General features: G+C 49.7%; 1 protein-coding gene across 3 annotated transcripts in view; it reads left to right on the forward strand.

Moving 5' to 3' along the window:
* LOC147096497 (calmodulin-regulated spectrin-associated protein 2-like) overlaps window positions 1-13,496 on the forward strand; it is an 80,451-nt gene that overhangs the window by 17,686 nt on the left and 49,269 nt on the right. For 2 of the 3 annotated variants that reach the window (XM_085975296.1, XM_085975298.1), the window contains exon 2: window positions 11,807-12,051. In XM_085975296.1, coding sequence (XP_085831422.1) covers window positions 11,807-12,051 — 245 coding nt within the window. Of the gene's footprint in view, window positions 1-11,806; window positions 12,052-13,135; window positions 13,257-13,496 lie in introns of those variants that run through there. The other variant, XM_085975297.1, reaches the window with a different exon arrangement.

The raw sequence follows: 13,496 nt of genomic DNA on the forward strand, positions 1-13,496 counted from the left end.
GTTTACGGAGGGCACGGTCCATCATCAAAGACCCTACCCACCCCAGCCACAGTCTGTTCGCCCTCCTGCCATCTGGGAGACGCTACAGATGCATTCGCACCCGTACGACCAGATTTAGGAACAGCTTCTTTCCCAGGGCTGTCATCTTACTGAACTCCACAAATAAACTCTAAAGCCTGCACATCTGCCAATGCACTTTATTATGGTTATGTTTATGTTAATGTATTACAAGCCAAATGTATGTTGAATGTTTAAATGTCTTAATCTAAATGTACACTCTCGGGAGCCGCAAGCCTACATTTCGTTGTACTGCACTTGTGCGCTAACAATGACAAAAGTTGATTATGATTATGATCCCTTTAGACCCTTGGCTACTAAAAAATCTATCCATCTCCGATTTCAAATGATTAATTGAGCTCGCATCTGCTGCTTCTTGTGGGAGAGAGTTCCACAATTCCACCGCCCAGTGTGTGAAGACGTGTTTCCCAACTTCTCTCCTGAATGGCCTGGCTCTGATTTTAAGGTTAGGTCCCCTTGTCCTAGACCCCCCTCACCGGATCAATTCCTTTCAAAATCCTAAAGACCTCAATCAAATCATTCCTTCACCTTTTTTATAATCCAGGGAATACAAGCCTAGTTTGTGTAATCTCTCCTCATAATCCTTGGAGTCCTCCCAAAAATGATGGCTCAAGTGCCAAGCAGACTGCAGACCCAGTCAAGGAGAAGGTTGAAGGTTTGATGTGAAATCTCGAGGCAGAAACTCAATGGGATAGAGAACTGGTTGGCAGACAGGAAGCAAAGAGTTGGAGTAAACGGGTCTTTTTCCAAGTGGCAGGCAGTGACTAGTGGGGTACCGCAGGGATCGGTCCTAGGACCCCAGCTAATCACTATATATTAATGATCTAGACGAGGGAACTAGATGTAATATCTCCAAGTTTGCAGACAACACAAAGCTGGGTGGGCGTGTGTGCTGTGAGGAGGATGCCGAGAAACTCCAGTATGATTTGGACAGGTTGGGTGATTTGGCAGATGCAGTATAATGTGGATAAATGCGAGTTTATCCACTTTGGTGGCAAAAACAGGAAGGCAGATTATTATCTGAACGGCAATAGATTGGGAGAAGGGGAAGTGCAACGAGACCTGGGTGTCCTTGTGCACCAGTCGCTGAAGGTAAGCACGCAGGTGCAGCAGGCGGTTAAGGCGGCAAATGGTATGTTGGCCTTGGTAGCGAGAGGATTCGAGTACAGGAGCAAGGATGTCTTGCTGCAGTTGTACAGGGCCTTGGTGAGACCACACCTTGAGTATTGTGTGCAGTTTTGGTCGCCTTATCTGAGGAAGGATGTTCTAGCAATGGAGGGAGTGCAGCGAAGATTCACCAGACTGATACCTGGGATGGCAGGAATGACGTATGAGGAGAGGTTAGGTCGATTGGGCTTATTCGCTGGAGTTTAGAAGAATGAGAGGGGATCTCATTGAAACTTATAAAATTCTGACAGGACTGGACAGACTAGATGCAGGAAGGATGTTCCCGATGGTCGGGGAGTCCAGAACCAGGGGTCACAGTCTAAGGATAAGGGGTAAGCCATTTAGGACTGAGATGAGGAGGAATTTCTTCACCCAGAGTGTGGTGAACCTGTGGAATTCTCTACCACAGAAGGCAGTTGAGGTCAATTCATTAAATATATTCAAGAAGGAATTGGATATTTTTTTAAGGCTAAAGGGATCAAGGGATATGGGGAGAAGGCAGGAACAGGGTACTGAATTTGGATGATCAGCCATGATCTCATTGAATGGCGGAGCAGGCTCGAGGGGCCGAATGGCCTACTCCTGCTCCTATCTTCTATGTTTCTATGGGATGCAGGGCGATTTGTCCTGGGGTGACTGGCCATATCGCCAGCCGGGAGTCGGATGAGATAAATTGTCACGCTTCGCTGATCTATTGAGGAGTTTGGGGGCAGGGGATGGACTGATGAGATTTCACGAGCTTCATTTTCTCGGCCGGTTTGTCTGTGTCTCTCGGAAGATTGAATAAACCGGGCAGGGTTCCGGGATGGTGCAAATCCGCATTTGGAACGCAGGCGTGCGTTCACACTACAACCGGGGCCTGGCTTCACACCAACTCTGCGGTTATTGGTGCCAATGCCTCTTCAGCTCTGCTTCAAGGCTATGACCTGGGAGAAGCAGAGTGATCTCCCCGAGGAAGCCAGTCTGGTTCCACTTTTAAAAATTCATTCCCCGGATGTGGACGTTGCTGGCGAGGCTGGCATTTATTGCCCATCCCTAATTGCCCTTGAAAAGGTGGTGGTGAGCCGCCTTCTTGAATCGCTGCAGTCCGTGTGGTGAAGGTGCTCCCACAGTGCTGTTGGGGAGGGAGTTCCAGGATTTTGACCCAGCGACGATGAAGGAACGGCCCGATATATCCTTGTCGCTCTGGGCCTCGGGCGCCCGGTTGACACTCTGACCAGTCCATGATTTGGACATGTTGGGTGATTGGGCAGAAACATGGCAGATGCAGTATAACGTGGATAAATGTGAGGTTATCCACTTTGGTGGCAAAAACAGGAAGGCAGATTATTATCTGAACGGCAATAGATTGGGAGAAGGGGAAGTGCAACGAGACCTGGGTGTCCTTGTGCACCAGTCGCTGAAGGTAAGCATGCAGGTGCAGCAGGCGGTTAAGAAGGCAAATGGTATGTTGGCCTTCGTAGCAAGAGGGTTCGAGTACAGGAACAAGGATGTCTTACTGCAGTTGTACAGGGCCTTGGTGAGACCACACCTTGAGTATTGTGTGCAGTTTTGATCGCCTTATCTGAGGAAGGACGTTCTTGCCATGGAAGGAGTGCAGCGAAGATTCACCAGGCTGATACCTGGGATGGCAGGAATGACGTATGAGGAGAGATTGGGTCGATTGGACTTGTACTCGCTGGAGTTTAGAAGAATGGCAGGTGATCTCATTGAAACTTATAAAATTCTGACAGGGCTAGACAGACTAGATGCAGGAAGGATGTTCCCGATGGTCGGGGAGTCCAGAACCAGGGGACACAGTCTAAGGATAAAGGGTAGGCCATTTAGGACAGAAATGAGGAGGAATTTCTTCACCCAGAGAGTGGTGAACCTGTGGAACACTCTACCACAGAAGGCAGTGGAAGCCAGTTCTTTAAATATATTCAAGAAGGAGTTGGATATATTTCTTAAGGCTAAAGGGATCAAGGGATATGGGGAGAAAGCAGGGACAGGGTACTGAATTTGGATGATCAGCCATGATCTCATTGAATGGCGGAGCAGGCTCGAGGGGCCGAATGGCCTACTCCTGCTCCTATCTTCTATGTTTCTATGTTTCCTGTGCGAAGCTGAAACTGCTTTACACTGGCACTAACCGCGCACCAGCGCCTCCTTTGGAAAAGGCGAGAAAGCTGAACGGCTGTGGTTGCAATGTCTTCCATTGCTGCTCTGTGGTGTGGGCGACCCGTGGGAAGACCAGATACCAAGAGAAGCTGAAATAAGCCCCTCATGATTCAGGGGAATGAGGCTCTCGGGTGTGTTCTGCGTGCACTGTGGCTGCTGTGGCTGGAATTTAGTTCGCGTTGCTTTAGTAACCAGCAGGAAGTAGAAATTGACCACGCAATTCGGACATGTAGTTTGAGCAGAAACGAGGAGGTGTAGCGGAACCTCGAAGTGCGGCCAATATTTGTCTGTTTTGAAGAAGGACAGACTTGCATTTCTATAGCGCCTTTCATGACCACCGGACATCCCAAAGTGCTTTACAGCCAATGAAGTACTTTTGGAGTGTAGTCGCTGTTGTAATGTAGGAAACCCGGCAGCCAATTTGTGCACAGTAAGCTCCCACAAACAGCAATGTGATGATGACCAGATCATCTGTTTTTTAGTGGATGTTGATTTGAGGGATAAATATCGGCCCAGGACACGGGGGAGAACCCCCCTGCTCTTCTTCGAAATAGTGCACTGGGATCTTTTACATCCACCCGAGAGAGCAGACGGGGCCTCGGTTTAACGTCTCATCCGAAAGACGGCACCTCCGACAGCGCAGCACTCCCTCAGTACTGCACTGGGAACGTCGGCCTGGATTTTTGTGTTCAAAGGTGGTGGAAAGGGTGGACAGCTTTAAGTTCCTCGGAGTCCACATCATGGAAGACCTCTCCTGGTCCCTCAATACCTCCTCTCTGGTGAAGAAGGCCCAGCAGCGCCTATATTTCCTAAGGAGGCTGAAGGGATGTAACCTGTCACCCCTGATCCTCTCTAACTTTTACCGCTGCACAATAGAGAGCATCCTGACTAACTGTATCACAGTCTGGTATGGCAGCTGTAGCTACTATGACCGGAAAGCCCTGCAGCGGGTAGTCAAAACTGCCCAACGCATTACCGGCACCCGGCTACCGACCATAGAGCACACATACCAGAAACGCTGTTTACGGAGGTCACGGACCATCATCAAAGACCCTACCCACCCCAGCCACAGTCTGTTCGCCCTCCTGCCATCTGGGAGACGCTACAGATGCATTCGCACCCGTACGACCAGATTTAGGAACAGCTTCTTTCCCAGGGCTGTCATCCTACTGAACTCCACAAATAAACTCTAAAGCCTGCGCACTAACAATGACAATAAAAATTGAGTTGATTTGATTTGAAATCTCGAGTGTGGCTTGAACCCACAACCTTCTGACTCCGAGACGAGAGAGAGCACTACCCCCTGAGCCACGGATAACACGGTCAGGTGTGATTCTCTCTTGTTCGCTATTACAAGGCTCAGAATCAAAGGGTCATAGGTGGGGGGGGAACAGATCTTCTGAAAGGTTACAGGAAGTTTAGTGGAGGCGGAGAGAATAAGGCTTCAGTAGCTGAGTGGCGGGGATAGCGGACGAGATTTGGTAGAGGGGTCGGAATGAAAGATTGGCGGTTTTCTGTTCGCGGGATCTTCAAAAGGGGCCGAGGGTTGGAGAGGGAGAGGCCTAGACACTGGGCTGTTTCGAGTGAGCTGTCACAGGCTTGTAGCTTCTTTCTCTGGCTGATCTCCACATTAAAAAAAAAATTAATATTGGCTCTGGTTTATGGTCAGTGGCGAAGGAATGACGTCTGCCGTTCACTACGCTGACAGCTGCCCACGGAATTTTTGTGGGCTTTTGAGTGGCAACCTGCTGTCCGAAATAACGCTGCGCCCTCTACAGGGGACCTGAGGCGTGTGCGAGCAGAGTAAGAAAAAGCATGGGCTAGAAATTCGTGTACTCACCGCCACTCGTAGCGCCATGAAATAGTGATAAAATGGCGGCCGCCGCTCTCTGGCCAGCTGTTGGCGGTTCCAGCGGCGGCCTCCGTATTTCTCTTCCCCTTTGCGCTGCCGGTAGCTGGCAGCGCCCTGTCAACGCCGACTTAACGTCACCAACACGAACTTCGACCCTAGCGCTGGGTCCTAAGCAGGCCGACAGTGGCGATGTCTGCAGCTCTTAAAGGGACACACACATCATTCTGGTAAGTTTGAATTTAAGGGTCTGGACTGTTTTTGTTTTTTTATTTTATTGAAGTGGTGACTTGCTGCAATAGATGTGAAAAGTTTTTTTTTTATGTGTGTAGGGAGTGCTGCTGGACGCTTGCAAGGGCTCGGATGGTAAATGAAGGCCTTTGAGAAGACGGAACATGGCGCGAATACTCAGCAGGTCACGCAACATCCGTGGAGAGAGGTTGACATGCTGCCTGACCAACTGAGTATTTCCAGCGTTTTATGCTGTCATTTCACATTCACAACATCCGCTTGCAGGGCGAAGAGCAGGCCGGTGAAGAGGAGGACTCGGATGGAAGGATACATCCCAGACAGCTCCTTTGTGGCCGGGATATCCTGGATGGAATCATCCGCCTGTGGTCCCATTGGCTGGGCAGGCTGCCTCTTCTTGACCCATTGGCTGGGCAGGCTGCCTCCTCTTGACCCGTTGGCTGGGCAGGCTGCCTCCTCTTGACCTGTTGGCTGGGCAGGCTGCCTCCTCTTGACCCATTGGCTGGGCAGGCTGCATTTCTTGGGTGTGTGAAATGAGGAAGGCACAAGGGTGGAGTTGTGCTGATGGGAGAGCGGGAAAGCAAGAGGTGTATGCCAGAAGGATGATAACGAATGAGGATACCAGCATCTTGTATCCTTTCAGCCCCGCCGCTGGCCAAGGGCTCAGCCATGCCCCTGCCAAGAATGGCCAGCACCGTCTCCTCCGAGGGGGTGAGGTGATGCTAGCAATGGTGTAAGGGTTGAGGGCTTCTTTAAACTGGTTTAAAGTAATTTTCCTGGTCTTGCAGCCTTTGCCTGCACTCAGGCCAATTCCAATAAAACCAATTTTAAAACAGCGGTTTCGAATCGCTACCCCTCCTTCAGTTCTGAGTGGAGGAACTTATAATTAATGATATTAAAACGGAACAAGTGGTTTGGATGAGAGAAAAATCAAGTTTTATTACCTAAATAAACTACAATCCAAAGAATAAACTATACCACACGAACACAGTAATTACATTAAACTATATAACAGGGGGTTGCAGACGGCGAAAACGAGGGATACAATGGCTACAATGTTATTTAAACATTCTTAGCAATTACCCTTAAATCACCACCCCAAACTCCTGCTAGGTTACCTTGTTGAGGAGTCAGAACACCCCGCTCACCTGTGGTCCAGCAAAGTAAGAGAGAGAGAGGCTTCTCAGCAGCTATCTTTATACCTGGTGAGGCCCCTGCCGTTCTGCCTTGCAAGGGCTGTGTGCAAAATTCCCCGCCCAAAAGGGTCCAATACACAAGAGAAAGCTGTGATTGGCTAACTCAAAGTGGTTAGACTGGGTTAATGTGTCTTCCGGAGCTCCCTGGGCTGAAACAAAAGAGAATGCAACAGCCCTATTGTCCAGTGCTGGGTGATTTAAAAACCCATTCAATTCTTAAACATTTCCCATTCAAGATACAAAAGTCTCTTCTGCAGTTTAGATGTATCCACTCGATATACAAACAAATGCTAATAGCATTCAATTGCTTTGTAAACAAAGCATTGTCCTTTGTCTTCGGCCATGTGGTGACAGCCATTTTTATCCCTGGAAATTTAAAAGCACAACGCCCAGGGATTCTTTAATCAAAAATAATTGATCTTCAGAACTGTAAATTATTGCGAATTCTTACAATGGGAGATGTGCCTCGTCATTGGTGCAGATTGTTGGTAGGTGAGTGATTGGGGGTTGTGCATTGAGCAGTGTGTGAGGCTCGTGGTGCAGTTGGTAGGAGATGGCTTTGGAAGACGCATTCACTGACCTTGACCAGTGGTCTGAGGTCCTGAAGCTTCTTTGGGCACTGGAGCCAGGTGGTGGAAGTGACGGCCTTGGTGATGTACATCCCACATCGTTCTTTCTGGCGGGCCTCCTAGTCCCTGTGGGTAGAGGGCCGCTCTTGCAGTGCTGACCCCCTGCACAAAGCTGGAGTGCTGCGTGAGACCCTGGGTTAGTGCTGAGGCAGTTTTCCCATTTGTTGAAGCTAGGAAGGTAATTCAGCTTTAACAGCTGAATATTCACATTTGGAACTCCTTTTTGAATATCGAATATTTCTTTTAAAGGCAGAAAGGGCTGAAAATTGTATTGAGTCACTGCATTTTATTTTGTATTGCTTCAGTGTGCATGGCCCCTTTAATTCTCGGACCTCTTCATTGCCCACAATTCCTTGCGAGTTGCACAGCTTCGCTCAGATGCTGTGAGAAGCTGCAACGCCGCACTTAGACAGAAACTTCGTCCCGGATCCCTCCAGCAAAGCCACCAGGATGGCGTCGCACAGAAGGTGAGCACTGAGCCACCTATCTCCGTGCGCGCCCCCACCCGCCACCCCCCCCCCCCCCCCCCCCGACCCCGACCAATTTCACTCGGTTAGCATTGCGGCTGTTAACTGCAGTTGTGAACTTCGACCCGAGCGCTGGGTCCCAAGCAGGCCGACAGTGGTGATGTCTGCAGCACTTAAAGGGACACACACATCATTCCAGTAAGTTTGAATTTAAGGGTCGGGACTGGATTTTTTTGATTCTATTGAAGTGGTGGCTTGCTGCAATAGATGTGAAAAGTTTTCTTTTAAAGCGTGTAGGGAGTGCTGCTGGATGCTTGCAAAGGCTCGGATGGTAAATGAAGGACTTTGAGAAGACAGAACATGCTGTGAATACTCAGCAGGTCACGCATCCTCTTCATTGCCCACAATTCCCTGCGAGCTCCACAGCTCTGCTCAGAAGCTTGGACAGGAACTTCGTCCCGGGTTCCTCCAGCAACGCCACCAGGACGGCATTGCACGGAAGGTGAGCACTGCGCCACCTATCTCCATGCCCCCCCCCCCCCCCCCCCGACAAGACCAATTTCACTCGGTTAGCGTTGCGGCCACTTCCAGCAGCCGTTAACTTCTTAGGCAGTCCCTCGGAACCGAGGATGACTTGCTTCCACATTAAAAATGAGTTCTCAGGTGACTGATGTTGTGGTTAAAAGGACTCGGGAGACTTTGGTGCGGTACAACGATCGATTTATTCAAGTGCACAGGGTGAAATCTCTGTTCCACCAAGGGTCAAGAGGTTTCTAATTTTACAGCAAGAAGCGAGCTGTGACTGTGGTTTCTGCTTGTCGCAGTCACTTGTCCATCACCTGGGCTAGTTCAGACACGTATCTACAAACTTTGTGGTTTCTGTTATCTGGGTCATAATGTTAAGACTCAGTTTAACAGTTTAGGTACCCTAACACTGATTGCAATGCGGGACCTCCATAGAAACATAGATGATAGGAGCAGGAGTAGGCCATTCAGCCCCTCGAGCCTGTTCCGCCATTTAATGAGATCATGGCTGATCATCCAAATTCAGTACCCTGTCCCTGTTTTCTCCCCATATCCCTTGATCCCTTTAGCCTTAAGAAATATATCCAACTCCTTCTTGAATATATTTAATGAATTGGCCTCAACTCCACAGGTTCACCACTCTCTGGGTGAAGAAATTCCTCCTCATCTCTGTCCTAAATGGCCTACCCCTTATCCTTAGACTGTGACCCCTGGTTCTGGACTCCCCGACCATCGGGAACATCCTTCCTGCATCTAGTCTGACCAGTCCTGTCAGAATTTTATAAGTTTCAATGAGATCCCCTCTCATTCTTCTAAACTCCAGCGAGTATAAGCCCAATTGACCCAATCTCTCCTCATACGTCATTCCTGCCATCCCAGGTATCAGCCTGGTGAATCTTCGCTCAACTCCTTCCATGGCAAGAACATCCTTCCTCAGATAAGGCGACCAAAACTGCACACAATACTCAAGGTGTGGTCTCACCAAGGCCCTGTACAACTGCAGCAAGACATCCTTGTTCCTGTACTCGAACCCTCTCGCTATGAAGGCCAACATACCATTTGCCTTCTTAACTGCCTGCTGCACCTGCATGCTTACCTTCAGCGACTGGTGCACAAGGACACCCAGGTCTCGTTGCACTTCCCCTTCTCCCAATCTATTGCCGTTCAGATAATAATCTGCCTTCCTGTTTTTGCCACCAAAGTGGATAACCTCGCATTTATCCACATTATACTGCATCTGCCATTATACTGCATTAATCACCCAACCTGTCCAAATCATACTGGAGTTTCTCTGCATCCTCCTCACAGCACACACGCCCACCCAGCTTTGTGTCGTCTGCAAACTTGGAGATATTACATCTAGTTCCCTCGTCTAGATCATTAATATATGTTGTGAATAGCTGGGGTCCTAGGACCAATCCTTGCGGTACCCCACTAGTCACTGCCTGCCACTCGGAAAAAGAGCCGTTTATTCCAACTCTTTGCTTTCTGTCTGCCAACCAGTTCTCTATCCAAGACAGTACCTTACCCTCGATCTCTTGTGCTACAGTCTCTGACACAGGTGGGGCAGACGGTGGTTGAAGGGGCGGGTGGGTGGGGAGCTTGTGTTGACGTGTGCTGTTTGCGCTTGCTCCCGGCGAAGAGACTTGAGGTGTTCGGCGCCTTCCCGGATGCTTCTCCTCCACTTTGTGCGGTCTTGGGTCAGGTGTTGGTAGGGATGTTGCACTTTTCCAAGGAGGCTTTGAGGGTGGCCTTGAGCTCCGAGTAGAGCTCTTGTTTTGGGTGTCTCGAATCAGGCATGCGGACGATGTGACCCGTCCATCGGAGCTGTTTGAGCGTGGTCAAAGCTTCGATGCTGGGGATGTTGGCCTGAGCGAGAACAATGACGTTGGTGCGCCTATCCTGCCAATGGATTTGCAGGATCTTGCGGAGGCAGCGTTGGTGGTACCTCTCCAGTGCTTTGAGGTGCCTGCTGTACATGGTCCATGTCTCTGAGGCATACAGCAGGGCGGGTATCACTGCTGCTCTGTAGACCATGAGCTTGGTGCCGTTAACTGCAGTTGCTGGAGACACCGGCAACTTTAGCCAACACACATTTCCCCCCCCCCCCCCCCCCCCCCCCCATGTCTCCTCAACCAATCAGATTGAAGAGTCCTCACTGAGCCACGCAGAGTGTAAACCAGGAAGTGTCAGTTGGAATATTTAATTCATTGTAAAATCATTTACAGAAAGTGAAATAAAGAGAGGGAAAGAAAGATTGGATATTGTGTGTGTGAGAGAGAGATAAGAGACCGAAAGAAAAAGTAAAAACAAATATTTAATTTTTAATTTTAATTAGTGAATTAAAAGCCAACGGAATGAGGCTCCACACAAGTTAATTTTCAGGGCCACAGAGATAGTGTGGCAGTGATGAAGACTTAGCACGTCGTTAAAATTTCACTTACCCCTGAATGCACCAGCCCTAACTTTCTCTGGCGAGTTGAGTGGGTATCAGGTGGGTGAGTACAGCAACATCACGCTGATCTATGGATTTCAATGGCGAGTCTCTTGGCGAGGTATCGGTGCAGCGAAGCTTCCAGAGGAGCAGGGCAACTTGGACAACAGCTTCTGGATTCCCGTGTTTAACTGCGCGCGTGCGGACACCGGAAGCTGCTGTCCAATTTACTCCTAATGCCGGTGAGCGCTGATCGCCTCACATAGAAACATAGAAGCTAGGAGCAGGAGTAGGCCATTCGGCCCCTCGAGCCTGCTCCGCCATTCAATGAGATCATGGCTGATCATCCAAATTCAGTACCCTGTCCCTGCTTTCTCCCCATATCCCTTGATCCCTTTAGCCTTAAGAAATATATCCAACTCCTTCTTGAATATATTTAATGAACTGGCCTCCACCACCCTCTGTGGTAGAGAATTCCACAGGTTCACCACTCTGGGTGAAGAAATTCCTCCTCATCTCTGTCCTAAATGGCTTACCCCTTATCCTTAGACTGTGACCCCTGGTTCTGGACTCCCCGACCATCGAGAACATCCTTCCTGCTTCTCGTCCAGTCCTGTCAGAATTTTATAAGTTTCAATGAGATCCCCTCTCATTCTTCTAAACTCCAGCGAGTATAAGCCCAATCGACCCAATCTCTCCTCATACGTCATTCCTGCCATCCCAGGTATCAGCCTGGTGAATCTTCGCTGAACTCCTTCCATGGCAAGAACATCCTTCCTCAGATAAGGCGACCAAAACTGCACACAATACTCAAGGTGTGGTCTCACCAAGGCCCTGTACAACTGCAGCAAGACATCCTTGTCCTGTACTCGAACCCTCTCGCTACGAATGCCAACATACTATTTGCCTTCTTAACCCACACCCTCCCCAAACCCCCTCCGCTATTGCCTGAGATCAGCGAAGCGTGCGGTCATTTGGAGAAGTATTGGGTGTGAGCCCCGGTTCTCCGCAGTTCGGGCCGGGGGCTAATTTGATCATTCGTGTCTTTGCAGATGTCCCCCGCGATCTACAGAGGGTGTTCTTGGAAGACGGGACCGTTAACCCAGCCATCGCAGAGTGGCTCGTCTCTGGGGAACCCTATTGTCAGCTACTTGCCCTCGAACAACTCGCCAGCGACCTACCAAGGTGCAGACAGGAGCGTGTCCTCAAAGCCCTGGCGTCCAAGGGGAAGAATCTCTCCGACCAAGCGTGTTTCGGGGTCACCGCCGAGGACCTTGTGTACTGTCCGATCAGACTGGTAAGTCGGCCCAATGGCTATTTCTATCGAGCTCCGTTTGACATGAAATCCTCGTGGGTTGGGAGTCGGCGAGTTAACGCGCAATCTTCCGCTCTGGGACTTGTGGTGGGGCGGGGGCTCAGACTGAATCTTTCTGCCTGTCTGAGCCTAGACTGAAGCGAGTCGGGGTAGCGTTAAACTGGTTCCTTGTGGCCACGAGCCAAGCGGGTGGGCACCCTGCTGAATTTGGCACGGAGTTGGTAATGCAGCCCTTGGTGAAGTGGAGAATGGCGGGAGGGCTGCAGTTGGAAGGTTGGAGCTGGGACACGTTGGGAGTTGCAGGGAAATGGGAAGAGAGACGTGGAGTAGAAGAGACGCTTCCTTTAAGCTCTGCCATGGGTGCTCGCAATGGGGAAAGAGTTCCCTTTCTGAAAGCACTGGTAGACTGTGGGATGTAGTTTGGCGATCGAAAAGGGCAGACCAGGCTGCCAGGAGAGGACAGGATATGCTCTCGCTGCGGTCGGGGAGTGGTGGGGACAGAGATGCACTTCCTCACAGCCTGTGGAAAATATCAGGGCATCGGAGAATTTCTACCAAAAATTCTCTCACATATGCCCTGAATTCAGAAATCTGAATGACGACCAAAAACTCCCATACCTACTGGGGGAGGAGAGAAGCTGTGTAACACTGGTGGCACACTATGTCACAGCTTGCCATGAACAGAGGGACAACCAGTAAACCTAAGAAAAGAGTATATATAAATAATGCGAATGTATATTTATACACTCGGGGATATACCTGTTTATAAACTGTATGAATAGAACTGCGTTTGTGTTCAACCATAAATGTATTTTGATGCTTTGGCAACATAAGATGTACCTTATCATGCCAATAAAGCGATTTGAATTGAATGTGTATCGCAGTGTGCAGATATTGCCCTGACGTGTGTAGTTTGATCTGTAGCGCCCATTCCACACTCGCAGTGTAATTTAACATCATGCTGCTCTGATAACCGTTAGTCACTGTGTGACTGCAAGCTCAGCTTTCCAGTCAGCCCCGGCTCATGTTCCATTCATTCTCCCAGGCGGAAGCACGGCCATTTGTCCCGGTTATTATCACAGGCTGCACTAACTTTGGTATAAGTCTCATTCCATTCGGCTGTGGGAAGTGAATCAGAGGAGCCTTTTCACCAGAACAGGAATTCGAGAGCATGTCCGAGTGCTGAGGTTTGGTGAATGTAGGGGGAGGGTGCAGTTCAATTTCTCCCTTCTGTATAAAGGACACTGGCCTTTTCCACTCACGCTCTCCCCCCACCCGTCTGTGTCTCTTTCACACTCTCTCTCTCTCCGCCCTTTCCCCTCTCTCGTGCGCTCTCTCTCTCTCTCTCCTCTTTCCTCTCTCTCTCTCTCTCTTTTCTCTCTCTCTCTCTCTCTCTCTCTCTCTCTCTCTCCCTCTCTGGCTCTCTC

The sequence above is a fragment of the Somniosus microcephalus genome, unplaced genomic scaffold (assembly GCF_052327205.1).
Source record: "Somniosus microcephalus isolate GS21.2 unplaced genomic scaffold, FLI_Smic_1.0 unresolved_chr1, whole genome shotgun sequence".
In the NCBI taxonomy this organism is placed as follows: Eukaryota; Metazoa; Chordata; class Chondrichthyes; order Squaliformes; family Somniosidae; genus Somniosus; species Somniosus microcephalus.